This window comes from Plutella xylostella, chromosome 25 (genome assembly GCF_932276165.1).
Source record: "Plutella xylostella chromosome 25, ilPluXylo3.1, whole genome shotgun sequence".
NCBI lineage: Eukaryota > Metazoa > Arthropoda > Insecta > Lepidoptera > Plutellidae > Plutella > Plutella xylostella.
In genome coordinates this window covers 8,561,258-8,586,119 of record NC_064005.1, presented here as the reverse complement: position 1 = coordinate 8,586,119, position 24,862 = coordinate 8,561,258, and the positions used below count along the sequence as shown (strand labels likewise).

Genomic DNA, 24,862 nt, shown 5'->3' with positions numbered 1-24,862 from the left:
CTTACATCTTAAACAATTTAACTCATTGTTGGAACGTTGGCTATAAGTTTTCCAATTAGAGAATTTTCATTTAAGTTGGTTCAGGTTCGGCCCAATGATTGTTTTTGTTAAACGCAGAAGGAGAAATATCAACACTGTTGGTTGGGCTGGTCCATCGTTCATATTTATCGTTTATAGTCACTAGACTCAGAAAGTGCTTAGACTGTTTCTCTGAGGGAATATCATAATTACCTATACTAACGCTATGTTGTAAAAGTCATATTTAGGTAAGTAGGTACATTGTACTTCGGTACTAAGTAGCATACGGAAGGTTGAATTTTTGCAACAAATTTCTAATGGGTATATTTTTTTTTAAAGTGTGTCATCTGATTTCAGTGCTACCCCGGTTTACTAAAAAACTTTTGTAAAATAGTAAGAGCCTGCATATAAGGTATCGCGTCCCTATTCCGAGGTAAATCACAACATTTGAAAGTAAGTAAGAAAAATAAGCATTTGTAACCATCAATATTGATGTGAAATATTGTCTTCTGTAAGAATATACGTTAAATTTTATATTTCTTAACACAGATTCATTGATAACACATTTATTATACTTAAAAAAATATAATTTATTACACATGTCGATTTACCCTTATACCGAGGTAGGATTATGGTTTCTTCCATATACCGAGGTAGCCTGTTCCATATTCCGAGTTAGTCCTGTCAGTGGCTCCATGAGTGTGGCCATGAACGTAAGGAAATTACAATCGAAAATATCGATATACTTTTTTAACCATAAAGTACTCCAAATAAATTTAATTATTCTAAATAGTAGTTGAAAATAATGAAAAGAATTAAATACTCTCCATTTATATTGGTTTTCGTGATAATTTCTATTATTTATGTAACATTTTCATAATTCATTATTGCAACTGGTAACATTGGCTAGAAAAAATATTCATAATGCTTCTATGATGTTCTATGGACTTTTCCAAGCGATTAAAAAAAATAGAGTAGAGATGGGGTAAATTGATGAAATAGTGACAGTAATCGAATATAATCGATTATTGAACTCGAATGATTTAAACATTTTTTACTATAGTTTTTATCTAAGTAAGGTCTAAATTTTTTCCACGATATTTTATGTTCTTACTTAAATGTTTAAAAGTTGATGATACGTAATAAAAGTAGATGTGTAAGGGATGAGGAAAAGTATCGAATACTTACAAAAGCACAAATACCTTATCAGTACTAATTTCCGATGAGTACCTAATGTATTTACCATAAACGAATATGATTATAATAAAAGTATCTACCCAGGAATCGATCCAGCATCGATTATTTTTTCATTTAAGCATAGGTCGGAACAAGGAACATTGCACTAGGTACATCTCTATGGCGCATGCGCGCTGGACTGGAGGCGCGCCGGGGCCATGTTAAATTTTCCGCCGAAAAGTTTGCCGCTATTCTTCGAAAGTATTTTTGTTAAGTCTTTACATTAGAAAACAAACATCTTTTATTAAATTATTATGTTTGTATTTGCAATATGCAATTGGAAAATCGATAAGGTAAGCTTGTGTGCGAATTATTTTAGGAAATTACGTAAAATGAAAATATTTTTATGTTTTTATCAGTAATTTGGCATCAGTTTAGTTACTAACCTAGGTTTTTGTTCTAGCGTTTTCGTTTCTAAACTCACTAAGTTTTGTGAAAATGGGTACCAACTTATAAGGATAAGCTTAATTCTGTCAACTATCCATACAATTTACCTACTTACTTTATTTTTCAGTGACAACAACAAGAAAATGAAAAAATCAACCAGACCCCTAAACCAAACATGAAATGCAGTATACAGGACATTCATTTATCTGGGAATTCTGGGATAACAATATTACAACGGCCATCAGACCACGAAGTAGAAGGATAATGGAAATAAAATACAGAAATGAAATTAGGCAATTGTGTATATAAGTGTTATAAAAACTCAACCGTCGTGTGTGTTATTTTATTCACCAAAATAAAGTTTTACGTCTACAAATTTATTTCTTTCTTCTTTTATAAAGAGTAATAAGTACCTAGTATCTAGTAGTAGTTTCGTAAAGTCAGGCATATCTATGCAGACCCCTTTTACATTTTGGAAGAAAGTCGCTAATTCATCTTGATTTTATGGTTTGATGACGGCATCGGATGACACTGCGAAGGTGTGATGTAGAGTCATATTCCGATTTCCGAGGTACCTACCTATGAAAAATGTCATACTCCATATTAGGGGTTCAGCAAGTATTTTAATAATCCATATTTCGAGTTATCAAATTATCGATTTAGAAACAACATAGATATGTTACTCAAATCATACATAAAATATTGGTAAAAATATGTATCACTTACGTTAATAGCGATAAAATAACACTGTTTTTTTATCATTTCAAATATACATACTAAGTTAAGGTTTTCTAGGTAACCATGATTTTTGCATCAACAATTATCGTGTCATATTAAGATTCCTAGAGGATATTTTGTACCGCCGAATTAGGTTATAAGCTTGTCACGTTCATCATTATTATTATGTAATCAAGCATATACTTCAAATGTTATTATTTGTAAAGTTATAAGCTAAAAATCATGACATAGTATTTTTCCTTATACCGAGGGTACGTCGGAGTTAGGAACAACGTATAAAAATCAGGCCCTTATACCGAGGTATTTTGTTTTTGAGTTTAAAGGGGTTAAATTAGTTTAAAAAGAGTTAAAATTTAAATTTAATGTAAGTATAAGAATATAATAAACTAAATATAAACTATTTACAAAGTTGAACGTCGTATAAATATTAAAAAACACAATTATTAAATATGGCTGGCCTTACGTAAGCCGGGTCGCGTTTGTATGAAAAACATGGCGGCGTCGCCCTCACGGCACATTACATGAGTTTTTAGTAATTTTAGGCAACTTTAAACATATTTACTACATCAAGTAGTTTCAGTTAAAGATAATGAACGATTAAATGTAATTTTAGATTATCCAAACCTATTAAAATAAGTAATAATCATGAAAATAAATATAACTCGAAATAAGGACGCCATTTTGAATACCGCGAAATATGGACTCTCTACCTTATGAATAATTATCATACTAAAAAAAACCGGCCAAGTGCGAGTCGGGCTCGCGCACAAAGGGTTCCGTAGCTTAAATCAACCTATCTCAAAAACTATAAGAGATACTTTGATCAAACCAAAAATCGTTGAAAGAGTTAATTAGCATGCATCACCTCTATTTTTTTTAGAATTTTATACCCCGTAGTTATAAAAATAGAGGGGGGGGGGGACATACTTTTTACGACTTTGAGAGCTGATATCTCAAAAACCGTTCACTTTAAGAAAAATGTTTTTTAGAAAACTTTATATCATTTTAAAAGACCTTTTCATTGATACCCCACACGGGTATGTACATCGAAAAAAAATATTTCATCCCTCAGTTACATGTATGGGGGGCCCCACCCCCAATTCTTTTTTTTACTATTTAGTGTCATATTTTTGTAGCGGTTCATACAACACATATTCCCATCAAATTTCATCACTGTAGTACTTATAGTTTCCGAGTAAATCGGCTGTGACAGACGGACAGACGGACAGACGGACAGACGGACATGACGAAACTATAAGGGTTCCGTTTTTGCCATTTTGGCTACGGAACCCTAAAAACATAACAGATATGGTGTTGTGCTGAAACCGCTCACTCGAACCAATCAAGTCCTTAAAGTTTTCAACAACAAAGCAACATCATCAAAAATTACGTAAGCACTTTATTTTTTACAACCACCGAGCGGATAACCATAAGCGTTTTCAGCATTAAGCGCTGCTGCTGCCTCGTTCAAGGCGTCATAAGCGTGTCGTATCGCGAACATCAAGTGCTTCGAGCACTTTACGCTTTTCATTGACGGGGTTTTTCAAGCGGTCGGGGTTTTTAAAAGCGTTCGAGGGTCGAACGCGGTCGTCTTATCGGTAATGCGCGTTCAACTCAGTGCTGGTAATCTCGTGAGTGAAAATTACTCGGATAATTTATGGTTATTCGAGCTCGTTCTCTTTATTGATGACTGCTATTGTTCTTGAGGAGAAATAGGTTTGGTACAGTCGAGGGACAATGCTACGCGGACTGGCCTAAAGGTCTAGGTATAGTCCAGAATTTAAGTGGCTGTGTCACAGCTGTCTTTTTTTACAATTTTTAATCCACATGCATAGTTACTAAAATACAGATGTCGATTCTGAAGGCAGAAATGCTGTCAAAAACCTAATTTCTTTTTTTAATTATTTATTTTGACAGCGTTAAAATTTAGAATTGCTGCCTTCAGAATCGACATCAGTATCTTAGTAACTATGCATGTGGATTAAAATTGATAAATATCGTCCTTTATTGAAAAGGCAGAAATTCACAAATTTATAAAACAATTGGAGACACAAAATTGAGAATTTAAAAGCTACGAAGAAAATACATAGCTTGATGTAATTGTAATGTTTTTGTTACTGAAGTGCTCCGGAGGGTGTTTTATTGCTTTTCAGGGCTTGAATGAAGAAATTAATTGGCTTTTGTAAAGTTGGAGAGTGATTCAAAGTTGGAGCTGCAAATAAAAACTATACTTTGATTTATTTGTATTGTTGGAATTTAATTTGTGTTCGCGAGTGAGTTTCTTGTGGAGAGTTCCACTAATAACCGATGTTTTTGACCTATGACGTTTCGCATACTCTAATGCTTGCCCTATTTAAATTATTAATTATTTTACCTTAGAAAACGCGGATTCAGGTGTCTGTTTGAATTTCAGTCATTAAGGGATTAATCCTAGATTAATCATATTGATTTGTTAGGCATTTTGAAACCGGAAAGTACAGCGTCTTTTGTTCTTTCACTAAGTGTATAATAAACAACACCACTGTTTTCCGGCAGCACAGCACAATCCACGTAGGTTATAGCCACTATTTCCCGAATCGTGTGAAACACTATGTTATTAGCTTCATGTGCATAAATGAGTCGATTAAGATGCCATGAAACCCACTCTTGACCCTAACTTTAAACTTATTATAATGTACTAATCTTTGACCCCCTTTAAACATTATAATGTACTTACTAATCATGGCTTCTGACATCCAACCCAAACCTAACACCCAAAACCCATACCAAACCAATCCACTTACAATCGAATCTCTCAACAGGACGCATCAGGCAAGGGCCTGGCCACACAGAAGCACCTGGTGAAGGAGAGCCCCGACATGCTGGCCATCGCCTCCTGGACGGGGCAGGTGCCGCGGCGCCCGGCCCTGCCGCCCGGGGCGCGCCTGTCTCAGCTCATGGCGCTCGGCTCCAGGAGGGACCCTGGGCAAGTCGTGTGGATGCTGGCTAAGAGCGACAGTGAGATGACGTGAGTGCATTGACTTGTATGTTACTAGCGTAAGGACCGTTCAAGAAAATACCCTCGCGCTGGCCCTAAAATGTAATATAATATCTGTCATAATTTGTTTGGATTGGGGCCAGCGCGCGAGTGACATTTTCTTTAGGCAAAAAGTTCTGATGGTTCATCTTTCCTTTTGAAATCATTGCGTGAGTGTTGTTTGTTGTTTTACCGGAGCCTCTAGTACGGGTTTTGCGATTAAAGAAAACTTTTTTTTCGTTTTATTCTGTCATCTGCATACGTTAGTTACCTATCTCACCTATCTGTCAAAAGTTTAATGATAGTTTCCGCTAAAGGCGCCACTTTGTATGCGTGAAAACGAAAACTTTAATATTTTTCTACGAACCTTTCCGGCAGCCTCATTCAAAAGCGTAGCGAGTAAACGAGTAGCTATGGCATAGTTTCTATTCTATTTTATTCTAACAGCTTCCGGATTCTACGCTGATAAAATTCCCTTCGGCATATTATGTTACAGTTTGTACACTTTAGGCCTTGTTTCCCAATGTCTGGTTAGTGGCTACCTGTGAGATAAAATACATGCTGTCACTCTCTGTTATTATTTTTTTGACAGTGACAGCATGTATTTTATCTCACAGGTAGCCACTAACCAGACATTGTGAAACAGGGCCTTACACTTATTTCGTATCGCTTGTCACCGTGTGCGAGACGGCACAATAATTGGAGGCTCTACCGCGAGATATGTTTCAGGAGTACTAACAGCTTTGAGCTAAAAATACACACGGTATAGTCGCATAGTTCCCCTAACGGTGTCATGTCTTTGAGGTGCTTTCTGCCGACTCAAAAACCAACAAATAATCTGGGACCAAAAACTTTTAAAGGCATTATGTACCTACCTATGTATTATGAAAGGGTGCCTGCCCGCGTACTTTTAGTATAGAGGACAGCAGATAATCGATTTTTTTTCCTTTTGATTTACGTACTATTTCTTATCAAGTTTTTGTAGGACATGTATACGTTGCACTACTTATTGCAATAAGTACGTTAAATTTTTCTACTACAAAAAGTCGGTTACCAATAGTATGTCGTGTTACACCCTAAATTGACGAAGATAAGGCTCTAAAATGGCGGAAACTTTATCACTAGCCCATATATCACTTCAACCCATCCTCGCTGGCATTAGGTATCGGGTTGCATGAAATTGTCTCCACGAGGCTCCTCAATCAATTATCCTGAAACCTTACCCTGGACAACGAGTAAAAATACTTAGTTGGCCAAACAACACCCATTACTCTTCAGAAGGGCTAGTACGGGGCGCATTTGAGACGTGACAAAAGTTTTGCATCGCGCTTATACTCACATCGCGCAGTCTCATGAGCGACCGCGACGGAGAACTTTTGTCACTTGTTAATAGCGCCCCGTGCTAAAGGGCCAGGGCGAATAATGAAGAGCTGTATAAGCCAAAATTAAGTAATCTGCCCCATGAGCTACATCTACTAGAATGTGTGATTTTTGGTTTCATACGCACCTGGTATCTGATTTTGTCACTGCGAACCGCGACTGTTCGGCAATGGAAAGGAGTGAAAAATGCGAAATAAAGCCACTGGATGTAATGGACAACATTTCATTTTCTTTACCCTATATTTTTATTAGCTATTCGGAAAGTTTATAAAAAATTAGAGGACCCGTATTTTTTTATTTTGTAAATACATAAATTTTTGCAGGTTATTTTTAACTTTAAAGTTAATTATTTTAAAACCGGAAGTGACGTCACAGCGTGTTTTGAAACTATACAAGGCCAGAACGCAGAGGTTGGGACTGCTCGCGTATATTTTCAAATTAAAATGGTGCCATGATTTACTTGAAAGTATACAAGGCCATTACGCACTAATCGCGTATATTTTCAAGTAAGTTGAACCAAAATTATGGCTTGAAAATATACTGCAGCAGTTACCACTGCGTACTAATCGTGTATATTTTCAAGTGCCAAGCGGCAATGCGAGCACTTGAAACTATACGTGATTAGTTACCAGGTAGCCCTTTTGAATTGTTGTCTCTCTTTCTTTCATGCGAAATAGTAATAAGTCTGTTGCTTTCTAAACATTGCATTATCATTCCGCACTTGGCATTGTTTTCGTAACGTGTTTTTTGTTTACATGATACAGTTAAAAAGTAAATTGATTTAAATTAAACTGTAGAACTGTTGTAAAAAGTAAAAATTATCTTTGAAGAGGGTAAAGAATAATTCATAAAAGACAATTACTTAGATCAATCAAATTAGAGCTTGTTCATCTTTAAATATTAACATTCTATAGGTATGATAGGCAGAACAAGTAAATTGTAGTCATGTTCATTTACCGAAATCGTTAAGTAAATCAGAATCAGCATGTAGGTATAAATTATATGCGACAAGTACGCCAATGAAGCAATGTGCGTAATAGCAATGTATATTTTCAAGAACGATTCAGTAAATCCCAACTTGAAAGTATACGCGATTAGTACGCACAAATCGTGTATATTTTCAAGTAAAAAAATATATTTTTTCACTTGAAACTATACAGTGCTAGTACACTATGGGTGCGTTCTGGCCTTGTATAGTTTCAAAACACGCGACGTCACATATTAGGCTCAATTTTTATTTTTGTCTATTGCCATAGTCTCGAAAAAAAAAACATAAATGACAGTGACAAGTGACATTTAAACTTTGTTTACATGCCAACCAACAAATGGGTCATTTGAAAATGACATTGATATTTCTGATGATACTAAAGTACTTATCATGTAAAAAAATAAGCAGAAGCATTTTTCAGAAGCATTTTTTCAGCTGTTTAGGCAGTGGCATGCTCTGGGACATATTATATAGCGGTCATCTCTTAATAAGTACTAACCATTTTATATGATAAATAAAAAAAATAGTCAGAAAGTGTCAGAACAGAATTTATGAAAATGACCCAAATAAACAACAACGTCACGATAAAACTTCAACGTCAATCATAAATGAAAGTGACAGTTATTTTGTTTTTAAATCTGTAGGCTTTGATCATCAAAATGCATCGCACCTGATGCATGACCTCATCAGCACTTTTTTACTATTTTATGATTTTCTCGAAAATGATACATCCAAAAAATACAAAAACATTTTTTTTGTGGCCTTTAGAGCTAAATCTCGAAATGGTTTTCGATTTATAGCAGCTTTAGTTTTTTGAAATGTTGTCCATTGCAGCAGTTATTGTATCTTACAAAATTACTTAGGTACAATATTCTAATTTTTACATTTTTGTTAATTATCGAGTCTTTTCAAATACTTAATAAAAATAGCATAGGTATCTATCAAACGTATAAAACTGAAAAAAACAGCGATACAATTAAGTGTTAGAACAGTTGATTCAGTAGCTGAGGCAAATAGACTTCGATTGTAGTATTAATAATAACGGCAGAACAAACAAATTATACTTAGCGGAATAATAAGAGCGAAGAAATTTTTTATTATGTTGACAAGCTCTCGTGTTACACTGCCTTCCATCGTCCTGTTTTAATAAGATTGTTTTAAGAAGAATTATTATTTTTAGGGTTCCGTACTTCGTTAGGTAAAAACGGAACCATTGTAAGGTTACTTTGTTGACCGTCCGACTGCCTGCCGAAAATATTGCAAAAACATATTTTGGCGCTCTCGTGTAAATCGAGATTCTATGACAATTAGTAATTAGTACCGTTAATATACCTACTACAAATTGGTGAAAATCTGAAACCCAAACATTTATAATTAAATTTATTTGTAAATGCCATATAATTAACCCATCCGCACATAATTTAACTTAGTGTTTGCAACAAAAGACAAGTAAGAAAAGCAAATTTATGACAATACTCGATGGCAAAACGTTATTATAAAAAATATTACGGAACCCTTTGTTCCTCGTCTGACTCGCACTTGGCTGGTTTTTTGTGTTACGCTGACCTGAAACATTCAACAGCGCTGAAGTTTTTTATCACAACGGCATCTCCAGTTACTGGTATCTACCGGCGGTGCTTGATGAATTTTAATATTCCTGAAAAATATACAGTAGGTATACATACAGGAACGCATTTGGGAGAGGCCTATGCTCAACAGTTGGAGATTATGGGCTGATGATGATAATTACATATATACTTTTCATATAGGCTCGCGATTCAGATTCCCGAAGAGGTAGTCAGAGGTAACTCACTTGCGACTCACCCGCTTTTCGCTGTACATTTATTTGATCACGAGCTGTATCACCGTTTTTGGAATGAGTACAATGCTAGGCTAGAATGAGTACAGTACTTAGGGCCTCTAGAATCTAGAGGTGCAGGTTTCCTCACGATATTTTCCTTCATCGTAAATGAATGACGAGAATAAATTGCCATTAATATTGCCAAAATATTATGACCATTTTAAATTGTGACGAATGTACGACAAACCCATGCTCCGTATCCAATTTTCAGACCAATGAAGAAGAAACATTGATAGCATTGCTGCTATTATTAATGTGAATACTTATGAAGAGGTTCTGCTATAAACAACTTTTCTGTTTGCAACTGATGGCAATTAATCGAAAGGCGAAATTAGTCAATAAAGTAACAGTTCAACCAACCGTATGGAATTATTGTTTTACTTATTTTAGGGTATTGCCTTTTATTGGGGCACATTGCATACGCCGCTATCACTGGTAGGAAGTCACAGATCGAGTGGGGCTACCGCCACCGACACATTAGCAATTAACAATCCTTAAGTAGTGTCAACAGCGTAACAATTCCAAGATAGCGCTTTACAGAGGTAGTCAGCGTCGCTTGGTTGTCAAGTATGACATGTCTTGTATGGATCTGACAAATGTATGACAGGCGAGCGGCGTTGCTTATGAATGGTTAATAATTGCTAATGTTCAGTAGTAGTAACCCCACTGGACCTTATCTAGTCGGCTTCCACATCAATGTCACTGATACACAGATATACAAAAAAAAATACAAATTGAAAATGAAAACAGGACTACCGCGCTCCGTCGCTTTTTACTGATTTGGTATTGACAATCAGGTTAACTTACGCGTTGTCTTTCAGGTTATATGATCTGTGCAAGTAGATAAATAAAGTATTTCATCATTTTATCGCGAATAGGGGAGGCGCGGGAGAATTTGTCACGCGGCCACCGGAGCGTTCAGTCGGGTCGGGGGAGCTATCAGACTTGTGCGAACGTTTTCCTATCAGTGTGTGTGAATCACGAATTTTGTCGTCTTATGTCGATAGCGTAATTCGATAGCAATTTGTATGACATCTTGATCAGCGTCCCGACAGGAACGTAACGTTAGCAACTAATAAATTGTATACGAAATCCAGTAACCCGTCTACCGAATTACTATCGACTAAAGTCGACAATATTCGCGTTACGCACATTGGAAGCTCCTGCGTCAAAGTGTAAACTCCTCTCCTTATTATCTGAAGACGCAAACAAAACACGCGCAAGTGTGTGCTCACCTTTACCAAGAGTCTGGAAGTAACTAAAATTGGGATCAACCTGGATAAAGGTTGGAGAAATGTTATTATGTTTACATAAAGCTGATATTTACCTGGTCTATCTTATTATATTATAACCAGATTCCTACGTACGATATACACGATAGTTATAAGTCGCTCACTATCATAACCTCAAGTAACTCTAAGATCATCATTATGTAAGTATATCATAATAACCTAGCTAGAGAATTAGAATATGTAAACCTGGGTCAAAGAAACCTTACCCCTCTCAGAGTGAGTAGAGACACTTAATGTTTCATCGATTTGAGATTTCGATTGGCCACCTGAAACTGAGGCTGAAATTATGCCGAAACACATATTTTTTTGTCAATTGGCGGTTCACCGGAGTTTGTAATTTACATACGTTTTATTAGTTTTTATATTAACCGACAGGGGCGCTGATCAAGATTTCATAAAAATTGCTGTGAACCGCCTATCGAATTACCTATGGACAAGTGTAAAAAGAGTGATTCGCAAAACAAAACCAACTTCTAGATCTGATTAGCATATTAAATTTCAGAGTTATACCTAGCAACATTTACACGAGAGCTTTGAACACATCAAACTGTGTTTCATAAATTCATCACGAAAACCGCAGCTAGAGCGTGAGGTTGCGTGAAAACAATGTACATTATGTATCATACTCCGCTAGGGAAGTGCTAATTAAATATTCAAAACCAAATACATGTGTAACAATTCAAATATGGCGCTTTGTAAATGTAGAAAGTTAAGTTAATATGCTATAACTTTATTCAGAATTGTTTGCAATGTAGAATAGAATAGAATAGAATATTCTTTATTTGTACACACACACATAAAAGAAACTTACATAACTTAAATACTATAAACTATGTAAAAAAATGGCGGTCTTATCGCTTAAAGCGATTTTTTCAAGACAACCTTAGGGTGGAAGGATATTTTGATTAAAGAGGGGTCAAGTGTACTAAAGAATGATAAAGGAAAAAATAAAATAATGATTTAGTTATTATATAAGTCCCTACAAACTAAGTTTATAAACTTACATGTATTTATCTTTTAATGTACCTAGTTACATTAATCTAGCAAACAACAGTTCTATTCTATTCTTTTAATTGGCAGCATTATTGCTAAGAGTGAACTCTCTCACAGACAAGAAGCTAATATAATTAGAGATATTTGAAAGAAATTTCCTCATTCATGAAAAAATAAGAGTATTTTTAGGGTATGTGGGGTTGTTTAGGTTTTGGACATTATGATAATTCCCCGTAGCACACACACAGATTTAACATTACATACCCGCACAGCACATACTTTCGAATAGAAGCCTCACGCTAGCGATAATGTAATGTAAAGTAATGTAATCCGCTGAAATAAAACGATACCGGTGGGACAACCGCCGTCCTACAGTTTATACATTTAATACTTCAGTGACTAGGTACCTGAAAACTTTGTGGTTTGTAGCGTATAAAATGTCTTTTTCAGTGTAAAAATACTATTCAGTAGGTACCCAACGTGTCCGGAAAAGCCTTCAGCGACTGAAAAGTGATCTGACTGGCTATAGTTCCTTTACCGCAGAAGAATGAGTTTCTAATGTTATTTATTATGTTTTTATTGCAAATTACGTGTTTGTGTTGTGTTGTGTGATAAATGTGATAATATCCAACTCGCCTGCCTGGCGTAGAGTTTATGGCATCAGCAAGTAGGTTATATTTAAAAGTTATGGGTTGCCGATATTTAAATAAAATTTCATTGACGCCAAAAAAAATACATTGGAATCAGCTCTTTCACTGTTTGTAAGTATTCATTTAGGTGCGTACATACGATGTGTTTGTGCTAATACGGCACGTTTCTGTAATACATAGCCGACTTAACTGCGATCCGCTGTTTCAGCCCTCGGAATAATGACCCCACTTGGGACTGGCCGAAAAGATTTCAAAGTAAAGAGAAAATACGTATTTTAAGAGGTGTGAGGTAAATGCTGAGTCATTCGTCTTGAATTTTCATTCGGATTCGCATCAAGTAATAAACTTTAAAAATATGTTTTTTATAAATGACTGTTTGCTCTAACTCTAGATTTTGTAGCTATAGCCTAAATAAGTCAGTTAGAATCAAGCAACAAGAATTCTAATAGATAAATTGTGAGCAAACGTATCAATTCAGCATATCTTCTGCTAAAGACGTACAGTACGAGTCAGACCAATATATTAATAATTAATACTGTTATTAGAGTAATATACAGTACGTAACAGGTTTAGCATATATTTATAGGCATCATGAATAAGTTATATTCAGGCAGGATTAATAAGCAGCTCAAAGGGTCGACATTTTTAATTTCCGCACTTTCCGTGTGTATGTTTCCGCTCAGGCGCTATAATAACGCGGAGGGCGTCCGTGAACAAACAGGGTTGCCAGCAATTTGACAGATTTTCTACCTTTTTTATTTATTTTCTTCTCGTCAGCCAATGGCAGGCTGGAGCCTATTGCTGGACATACGACAAAAAAAAAAAGAATGCCTCATTTACGCTGTATGCTGCTCTGACTCTGTCCCAGCCTCGACCAGCTTGTAAAAGAGATGTATAGTCGTAAATATCTGAGGGTGGCCCCCGTGACGATTATCTTGATGATGTATTTTAAATACTTATACATATAATTGTTATAGGTACTACTAGACCTATATAATTTATAAATTATTATATATTTGCAATAATTTATGAAAACCTTTTCTTTTTTGCTACCTCTAAAGGGATTGGATGACAGCAATATCGAAAACGGTGAGTACCTAGGTATAAATACGTATATAACAATGTAATTAGATAAATATCGAATGCACCGAAACACGCTATGCTGAGTACAACTCTTATTTCCGAAAGTCGTAGAACAAATGTAGTTTAGAACGACAAGCTCAGTGCTTTTTGACTATTTTTGGAACATCCTGGGGGGCTGGCTTACAAGGGGATACCCTTATATTCATGTCCGTGGTTGCCTCTTCCAGCTGCCGCCGCCGCCGCACATCGAGCTGGTGATGTCCATGCCGTACCTGCGCACAGCCTTCAAACGACCCACCGTCAGAGTCAGACGTAAGTACCAGTCTGGAGCATAGGGGGGGGTCACTCTATACCGACGAGTACCTACAGTCTTGGACACAAGGGAGTCACTCTATACTGACGAAAAACTAAAGAAAGAGAGCTGTCGTGCAATCGGCACGTTTAATACAACGAGATGGAGTCATGGCTCACGCAGTAACACTTGGCAATTTCCTTTTTTGTCATATAGAGTGACCCCTCTGACCCCTCTCAGATTGAAAATGCTACTAAGGGCTCTGTGTTCACTGCCGCATACCTACTACAATACAATGGTATTTACTTGCACCATAAACTAAACCTAAAAAACTACTAAAAAAGTTACGGGAATACTACCACAGTCTCATAGGTAAATGAGAGTCTCAACTGCAGGCATAACAACAATAAAACTTTAGTATACAAAGAGGAACATTCACATTAATCAACGTGGTTTCAAACGTGATCAACATAAGAGTCAGCAATACATACGCAAAAGACCCACGTTGGGCGCCAAATTAGAAATGGCGCCCGAACATGGGACCGAAACTTGAAATGGGATGGAATAAAAATATTAATAAACATAGCAAAGCCCATGAATAAATAGCAAAAAAGGGTTTCCGGAGCAATGAAAGCCTTTTGAATAGCCCGTCAGGTGCACGCGTTATATAAAGCTTGTTTATAAACGCGTGGCGTAGTCGCAGCAGCCATACGGCTGGACTCCACGTGACTCTGTGTACGGCTTGTTAGTCTGTGGCGGGTATTAATTATGTAGGTACACTTCTTGCTACATCACGATTAATGGCGTAAAGTGCTATTTAAGTGCTTATTTAATTTTGAAACTTGTGATTAATTTAAATAAGTACACAAAGAGAAAACGATATAATTACAATGGTTAGCTTAAGTACACGTGCAAATGCACGTAAAGAGAATTGATTCCAAGTCATCCTACTTTAATTGAGTTAGGTACTTACATAAGAAACTACAAAATCGAAGCCTTTGCTATTTGGTTATCAAATACATAAATCGCGTTCTAGCTTCCTAAGTAGGTAGTACGAGTATTATAAACATGAATAAACAGTCCGACAACTGCGTATCCTTGACCGTTTCGTTTTTATTGCCGGAATCCTCGTCTCCCCGTCGATTTATTGCTATTTAACGGTCTCAAGCATCCGAGCAATACGGTATGACAAATGAAACGGCGGAATTAATATCGTAATGGCGGACAATCATTTTGGCGGGAACCACGTGTCTGTGTCGGCCATGATGGATTATCCTTCGGCGACGGAAACCGTTGTCTCTGGGCGGAAATTGCATACTTTATGAATGTGTTGTAATGCCCGCTTAGTTTCTGCTGCTTCCTGTTACAACGTAGGATAGAAATAAGAAAGTTTAGAAGCTAATAATATGCATATAATTTAGTCACTTTTTAAAATTACTTAAGTAACTTTGTTTGATTAAAATTGGTGCTTAAGAAGTTAATTGGCTCATTTTCAATACAATACAATAACTACTTTGGGTTATTAAGTACCTACCTACTGAATTACTTACAGTTCAAATAAAATATTGATTAAGAAATAATTGGTACTTACCGTGACTGAAGTCATGTGCTGAAATCTTAATAAACGGCTGTAGCTTCTGATTATTATTCTGAGTTAACGAAATTCCTCAGGGCGAGAGTGTATTAACATTAACACTATGCAAATTGAAAATGACAATTGCGACAGAGACCCCTTTCTGAAGCAAATCCAGTACATGGTAGGTTATTTGATTTATTAATATATTATGTGAATATGTACTTAAATATATAACTAACCTCGAACCTATCTCAAATAGTTTACAGAATAACTTTTAAAAGGCATTTCAACTTACAATGTCTTTTGGGTCATGTCCTTTACTTGTACAAGTACCTTCAACTATGTTCTAAAAAAAGTTTTGTCTATGGAATTATTCGGTCAGAGACAAATCGAATAAGGAACGTTTTCTTTTTAATTTCACTTCAATAAGCATGCTGAGAATATATCATGAAATTACATTCTAGTGAGGGAATTCGTGAACGTCCTTAGTGTATTATGCGTATAGTACACTAAGTTTAAGCTGCTTATTAAACAGGATTAACTACATTATGTACTTATACATATACCTTATACAGAGTGGAATTCTATACATTCTGTTTGAGTAGATATTTAACTTTATTACTACGAAACAGCTGATTTTTATTTCATGCTTTCATGTGTTCAGTTCATAATGAAAGTTGGTTAGTATGGCGAGGGCTACGGGAAGTCACTGATTAAATTCCACTCTCTATAAAAGTTACATGTCAGGAATTTATACTATAACAATATATTTATATCTTAAACAGATTATTATTAATTTGTCTAGTTATGTAATAATTTAATCATTAGGTAATTCCTTTGATCGTAGGTACCAATACCTAAATGTCGAATTGATACGGTATTAACCTAGCGACTCTGCTATGAATGGCAGTAAATCGTACGATAGACAGTACTCGTAAGATATTTCTAATTGTATTCTATAATTTATTAAACACAGCATTTTTCAAGCACATCATTTTCTTCTTCAGCCCATCCACCTTCTTCTCACCTTCACACCTATCCGCCCTATCTCACGCTACTTCTTTTCCACCTCTCAGAGTTCCCCAAGCACAGTGGGCTGTTAAAGCAGCATTCGACGTTTACAGCCAAGTCGTCGGAGACCCACCGCGGCCGCAACGCGTTGGGGGCTCTCGACGGGCGCGGGCTGGTGGCGGTGATCAAGAGACAGGTGCCGCTGGCAGGACAGCTGGGCCACGAGCTGGCGTGGGGGCAAGGGTGGGGCTGGGTGACCCTGCCTAACGGGGTTTGGAGTGGGCGTGAGTATTATGGTTTATTAGTGTAGATAGTGGGAGTAGTTCTGGAGCTGGGTTTGGAACCCTGCCCAGGGCAAATATCTGTGGGATGAGCTCTTGTGTTTTACGTGGTTGTTGTTTATTATGATGACTATCTATGTATTTGTGTTTATGCATCAGCTGTCAAAGACTCATATAGCAGGTTTTGCCTAGTTTGGGGTCATATAGACTTGTATTAGATGTCCCCACATATATTACCCACTTGGTAAAAACAAACCAAGATCGCTATATACTTAGGCAGATTTCAAACAATCCGAAGCTAGAAAATTCCAAGATTCTTCAGCATATTTTAACAGCCATCAGATAATCCAAATTCTCAACCACCCTTGTTTCCATTCCAGGTCTGACCTGGTCGCAAGAGGGCGACGACTTCGCCCTCCACGCCATGCCCATCATGCACCACTCGAACGTGTCTCAAGCCTGCTCCGTGCTCGACGGGGTCACGGCCTATGAGGCCTCCGCCTATGAACAGGCGCTTCAGGAGTATGATGACACGGCTACCGGTACCAGCGATGACTGGGACTTTGGGGTGGATTGCGGGGATTTCATGATGTAATTTGGGGATGAAAAGATGAAGCTGTGGCGTTACCACCACCGTACATTAGCAACAATTCATAAGCAGCGTCGCTCGCCTCGCTTGTTAAATCTGACGTAACTAGTATGGACCTGACAAATGTTTGACAGGCTAGCGACGCTGCTTCGGTGGTGGTACGGTAGCTGATTGTTGATGATGGCACGTTTGATGTTGCATGATGTGGTTGGTCGATTTGTTGGATTCTTAGGGGTGTCACAAAAACATGTCATAAAGCAGTTGAACTAATGATGGTAGGAGCGATCCTAAATGTTTATGATCCCCCTTAAGTATAAGCAACCGCAATCATCAAAGAGTCAGGTTTGACCCCCAAATACCAACGATGGTTTTTATTTATTTTTGACAAAAGTCCCCTGTTACTGATGCTAACTGTGACAGTATTTACAATAAAAAATCTACAGCAGGGCTTGTATTTACGGTACTTTAGTACCTAGTTTTAAAGTGCAGTTTATGATTGGATAGAGAAAACCAGCAAAAGCTGAGTTGCAGAAAGGAACTTAACCCTATGTCGACCTCAGATGCATTGCCGCCTTGCTTTGACAGTATACTGACTAAAAGAGACAGACATAGATTTAATGCCGACATTAGCTTTTAAAGTTTCTCTCTGCAACTCGGCAAAAGTTTACAAAGGTGTTGATGTGTTCATTGAATTATTTAATTAGATAAGTGATTTTGAGCGTATAAGTAGGTCGGTTCGAAAATTCGGTCGGTCTAGACTAGATTCAAAAGGACACTATAATTTATGAAACATATAATAATGGACAACATTTCAAAAAACTAAAGCTGCTATAAATCGAAAACCATTTCGAGATTTAGCTCTAAAGGCCACAAAAAAAATGTTTTTGTATTTTTTGGATGTATCATTTTCGAAAAAATCATAAAATAGTAAAAAAGTGCTGATGACGTCATGCATCAGGTGCGATGCATTTTGATGATCAAAGCCTATAGATTTAAAAACAAAGTAACTGTCACTTTCATTTTTGATTGACGTTGACGTTTTATCGTGACGTTGTTGTTTATTTGGGTCATTTTCATTAATTCTGTTCTGACACTTTCTGACAATTTTTTTTATTTATTATTAAGAGATGACCTCTATATAATATGTCCCAGAGCATGCCACCGCCTACACAGCTGAAAAAATGCTTCTGCTTATTTTTTTACATGATAAGTACCTACTTTCCATCATCAGAAATATCAAGGTCTTTGAAAATGACCCATTTGTTGGTTGGCATGTAAACAAAGTTTAAATGTCACTTGTCAGTGTCATTTATGTTTTTTTGCGAGACTCAGGCAATAGACAAAAATAAAAATTGAGCCTAATATGTGACGTCACTTCCGGTTTTAAAATAATTAACTTTAAAGTTAAAAATAACATGCAAAAATTTATGTATATACAAAATAAAAAAATACGGGTCCCCTAATTTTCTATAAACTTTCCGAATAACTAATAAAAATATAGGGTAAGGAAAATGAAATGTTGACCATTTAGATTTTTTTAAAATTATAAATCGCACAAAATAACATTGGTAATCATAGGCTTGTGGTCATTTATTTAAGTATGTGCCGTATCCCAGAAATGTTATTTGTCCATACTGAATTTACGGAATGTGCTGAAATCTTACATGAAAGTTAGTGTTTTGCTCAAAAGAGAGAGAAAGGACAAAAACTAATGTGCCAATTATAAGCCGAGGGCTTTATATAATATTTTAATGTTATATACATATATCTTATAAACAAACATACTGTTTTTGAACATGTTTTAATAAACAAACAGTTTTATACGATTTAACCGATCAATTCGAATCAAAGCAACCTATGATTTATTCTAATCAAATTCACATAAGTACCATTTATAAATATACGATTATAGTTATGCAATACACCTACCTGGCTTCATTTCATGTGTTACTTAATGAGCATTGTAACTTGTAACGTATATAGACTTGGAACTTCATTTAAGTATACACCATGTTTTGAATAGTTTTGAAACTGTTTTAAGAAAATTAATAAACCCAGGGTAATAATTAATTTTCACAAAAGAAAAAGCACAAATTGACTACGAAGTATATAGTAATATACTCATATTATATTCTGGAAACTGTATGTAAAATTGCACTGAATAATCGGTAATCAGTGAAATCGTTTAATTTGTATAGACGTAACGAAAGAATAGCAAACAATTTTGAGATTGAAGAATCGTCGGATTTGGTAGGATTACGGAGCAAGAATGATAAAGTAGCTTAACCCTATAACACCAATTTCCTGGCAGAAAAAGCTTAAAATTATAAACAAATAAGTAAATAATAAATTCGTCTAGATTAAGTAAAGATTGATGTTTAGCAAAGTAGTAAGTGGTCGGTAGAGAGAAGTAGATTTAAGATGTAACACAACACTGGTCTTATTTAATATGTGCCTACCGATTTTAAATGCGCTTTATAAATTTATACATACACATCACGAAACTGAGGAAGACAAATTTAATATTATTACAATATTGGAGATGACTAATGTTAGTCTTCCTGTAAACAATGAGTTACCCATATGAATCGATGTAGGTCCATATAATATTGTATACCTACAATATACATACCTATATATCTAGGTAACTAACCTGAGTTTTGAGCTGTTTTTTCCTTTACGTACGAATTTAAGCACAAGGTTTTGTTAAAAGCAAGTATTCAAAAAATATTTATTTATTGTAATGTGAATTATTATTGCCTCTTATTTATTTTTATGATTATTCTCTAGCAAACAATAACAATGTTCACTGGTTCACTGTCATAATGATGAAATTATTTTAGTTTCTAAGTAACTGTCTATGAAGTTAGATGTTTAAATTAATGTGTGTTAGTGGCTAACTTCCGACCTACCCAAAGACTGCCTATAGTTATGATAACCTACCCTGTGTCGTATGTGCGTGTGTTTGGTAGTAAAGTACGATATTCCAATGTCCCGCATTTGCAAGGTTTATGTACACATTCAAATAGGTGCCTAGTAATTCGGATGGTCCGCTTAGTAATTATTGAAATACTTAGTGCCAATTTCTCCATAGTCGGTTAGAGCATAACCAGGTATTAGTGGTTGACTTTTGACACATCTGTCAAGAAATTTATATGGAGATGATGTATAATTGATGAACCATCCCTGGTCGGTTAGATAACCGACTATGGAGAAATTGGCACTTAACCAAGAAAAAATCGAAATTCTCGAGATTGAAAAAGAAAAATACAATAAATTAATAATTTAAAAAAATTGAAACAGTTACTGAAATTTTCAGATAGTCACCCTGAAATAGGTAAGTACAGTTCCCCAAAATTGATAATGCACATAGAAATCTTCGTCATTGTTCGGCAACGGTCGTATTCCCGAGCGTTAGAAAACTATTATGTATTTAGAGTGGTTAAGTGCATTTTCTTCATTAAATTTTAGTAGAATTATGTAATTGGTGCTAAAAGAGATAATTGATTTATCAGTAACGAAATTTGATTCGATAATTCATAATATTCCATAATATTAAAATTTACTTCTAAAATGTTACAGTAGGTACTTTTCAAGTGTCTTACTGAAGCTGATGTAAAGATGGATGAAAGAAGGTTTGAATAACACAAGGTTTATATTATAAGGAGAAATGGATTTCAAACACAGGTTTATATAAAAAAATTGAAATCTCAGTTCAAAAGTATTATTACAGCACTGATTATTTCACATTAATAAAAATGTTTACATTAAAATCTCAGTTCAAAAGTATTTACAGCGCTGATCATTCACAATAATATTACAATTACAAACTTGGTCTTTTGGGTGTGGCTTTATTGGCAAAGTGAAGTCAATCAATGTGACGCATATTTTATTCTTAAATGTGCCTCATAATATGGCATCGTCAAAAATAATTAAAGTTGAAATTAAATTCACATTTGAAAAAAATAACAAGAACGATGTGTAATTGCAGCTCTTTATAATTCCACAAAAGTAATATTGATCTTGACCTTGAGACCCTTGACTGATCGGTGACAGCCACCGACCGCCCAAATTGTTTTCGATTATGTGTCACATGATATTGACTACTATTTCTTTCGAACAAGGATCAAAATGCAAGTGTTTTGTTTAAGGCACTGATTCGGGTGTTTCCGGGAATACGACAGTTTGCGAAGATTTACATGCGCATTATTAATATGGGAGAACTGTACATGGTTTACCGTCTAGCTAGAATGATAAAATTAGGATACATGTAATGGAGAACGAAAACCTTGCAAAGAGTCTAGAGGTATATACTTATTAGGATTTATTGAATGTGTATAGATGTTATTTACTAGTCAGATTATAATAAATATATTAATAATAGTGTAGTCAATAAATGGAACGAGTGTAGGTGCAATGCACAAATTGTACAATGCATTGAGGAAATTTAGAAATTCAGTAGAAGAAGAAGGATATTGATATAATTTTGCGATTTTTTACTATATTTTGATAATGTTTTTACGAAATCGTGTAACTTATGATTTCATAAAGAATTAAGCCTGATAACTTCATAAAATTATGAAGATGGTGAGATGGGTTTTTATTAAATTATCTACGTGACAGACGCTGGTTTCGTCTTGCGAATATAAAACATAAAACGTAACTGATATTTTTGTAAAGGAAGGCTTGCGTATTGCACGGCTAACAGGCGATAGAGAACTTTGTAAATTTTAATGTCCTCCGTCTTTCCATTTCTAGTATAGTTAATTTCGATTGTATTACTTTAAAATGGTTTAAAGTGTAACTTTGCCTATGCTTACTGCATTCTGTGTAAGAGCTCTGCTGAACAGCATACCTATTACCTATATAGGTAGGCGTGAAAAAAAAACAATTGGAGAATCCAAATAATAATCATTTATTATTATTGACTCGAATGATTTATTTCACGCCATAATGCTAGTAATCTTCAAGCAGATGATGAGATTCTAAAATAGTCTAGATATTAATAGACAATCTGAATAACATCGGCACTTAGACTATGTAGCCTTAATATAAAGTAGCAATTTAACCCCCTTATTCATAGAGAAGTTACAATACGTTTTAACTAATAAACTGTTTTGTCCCTCTCCGACAAAGAACAATTTGTTTCTTGACAGAGAGGGACAAAACAGTTTATTAGTTAAAACGTATTGTAACTTTTCTATGAATAAGGGGGTAAGAGTTTAGATGAAAATGGAGAAACCACATCACAGTGATTATTTGAAAGCCATCAATCATTATAGTTTACTAATTTCATTTAAGTATATGTGATGATGATACTGACTAATAATTGAGAGTCTTGAGCGAGTTCAACCTTAGAACCGAATGTCTCAAAAATTATAGTAAGTACTTATCTAATACATGGACGGCTGATGGTGTAGTGGTTAGTGACCCTGACTGCTATGCCGAAGGTCCCGGGTTCGATTCCCGGCTGGGGCAGATATTTGTTTAAAGACAGGTATTTTTGTCTATGTATTTGTGTAGATATATCAGCTGTCCGATACCCATAACACAGGCTCTGTCTAGCTTGGGGTCGTGTGTGAGAAGTCCCCACATATATCAAATATAACATGGATCATTTGATAAAATTTAACACTTTCTCCATTCTCATCTAACTATCTTCGAATTAGTTGCATGAAACAACAGTGTTCGTATGAAGGTGTACTTAGCTCTATAAAACTCGTCAATGTTCGGACAGACAGACAGACAGACAGACAATCTAATTGATAAATTTAGGTAGTGATGTTGATCATTACGCCGAAATGAATGTTTGTATGTAACTTTTGTAAAATAAAGCCTTTGAGGTTATCGATGTTGTTTTAATTCATGTTTTGTACCTAAGTACTTACCACCAGACTAATCTGACCGCTCTCAGAAGCATTGTTACTATGACAGGGGGTTAGGTTTCTCTGCACATAACCGTACTTCCTACCTACCTACCTACCTGTCTGAATAGAAGAAGCTGATCTCCGGACAGAATGTCTCGGTGTAAACATGCTCCGTGCTAAAAATTATCGGTAAGTTCTTCTGCAGCCTACTGGACAAAATGACCCACTTATTAATAGACGAGATATCCTTAACAATATTTACACTGTCTTACCTGAGTTTATTTTAGGTAATATGTGATTAAATATTTCAGGAACGTATCAATTTTATTGCGTCATGGAGCTCTACCAGCACTACCTATCAATATTATTATTACTTATTTATTTTCAAATACATACATAAATTACACAATATAAATCCGCCAAACTATAGACACATAGTTTGTTGGCGGAGAGAGCTCTCTTAAACATAAACATTAAATATCTACATTACCTGCTATATCTACCCATGTTAGTGACTCGACTTTATGGTGATAAATTCGCGACACTACATATAATATATAGTTACTTTAATTTAGTTAAGCTATGCAACATATTAATGACTACATTATATCTAAACAGTTCGAATTCATAATATACCTACATCATTCAGTTCTTTCTTAAACAAATCCAACATAATAGTTTTTAATTTTTGCTTTATGACAAATTTACTTAACTTTTTGGTTTCTTTTAACAATGGTATACTGTTAAATATTTTAGGCACTAAGTACAGTATTGTGCAAATTAATGTGAACACGAGTGAAAATTTGAAAAAAATACATTTATTAGTTCTAAAATAAAAAAACAGAGATATATGAATACAATTTAAGTTATTTTAATAGAAAATGTATCCTCCCTGGCTTTTATAACTTTTTCAACACGTTTTGGCATAGAATCGACATGATTTTAACAGTTTTCTGATATTTACTGGTCTAAAAAACTTGTATGGATTACAGCCTCAATCATTTTAGTTTTTCTTGTGCAATCCGTTTTCCGAAGTCTAACTTTCACGATGGCCCACTTATTTTCAATGGGATTAAGTGCCGTTGAATTCTCTGGCCAGCCAAAGGCATGATATCTTGTTGTTCTTGAAATATTTAAGCATAAACTTAGACACGTGGTATGGAGCCGAATTTTGTTGAAAAACTTATTGACCGTTATCATCAAATTTTCTTTGTTCAACTTTTAATCTCCGTTCTAGCAAGTCACTGTATTTTAGCGAGTCCATCATCCCTTTGATGGGCACAAGTCATCCGGTACCTATATAAGAAAAATAGTCCCAAACTAAGAAAAGTTGATGCTAACGGTCAATAAGTTTTTCAACAAAATTCGGCTCAATTCCACGTGTCCAAGATTATGCTTAAATATTTCAAGGACAACAAGATATAAGGCCTTTGGATGGCCAGAGAACTCACCGGCACTTAATCCCATTGAAAATAAGTGGGCCATCGTGAAGGTTAGACTTCGTAAAACGGATTACACAGGAAAAACTAAAATGATTGAGGCTGTAATCCATACAAGTTTTTTAAACCAGTAAATATCAGAAAATTGTTAAAATCATTTCGATT

At 35.4% G+C, this 24,862-nt stretch overlaps 1 protein-coding gene across 2 annotated transcripts in view; it reads left to right on the top strand.

Annotated features, from left to right (window-relative positions):
- The window catches only part of LOC105391207, a 44,553-nt gene extending 27,141 nt beyond the window's left edge, over positions 1 to 17,412 (top strand). The window contains exons 5-9 of one of the 2 annotated variants that reach the window (XM_038107451.2): positions 5,181 to 5,386; positions 13,621 to 13,648; positions 13,870 to 13,954; positions 16,635 to 16,805; positions 17,183 to 17,412. In XM_038107451.2, coding sequence (XP_037963379.1) covers positions 5,181 to 5,386; positions 13,621 to 13,648; positions 13,870 to 13,954; positions 16,635 to 16,805; positions 17,183 to 17,397 — 705 coding nt within the window. In that variant the 3' untranslated portion in view covers positions 17,398 to 17,412. Of the gene's footprint in view, positions 1 to 5,180; positions 5,387 to 13,620; positions 13,649 to 13,869; positions 13,955 to 16,586; positions 16,806 to 17,182 lie in introns of both variants that reach the window. The other variant, XM_038107450.2, reaches the window with a different exon arrangement.
- The last annotated feature ends 7,450 nt before the right edge of the window (positions 17,413 to 24,862 follow it).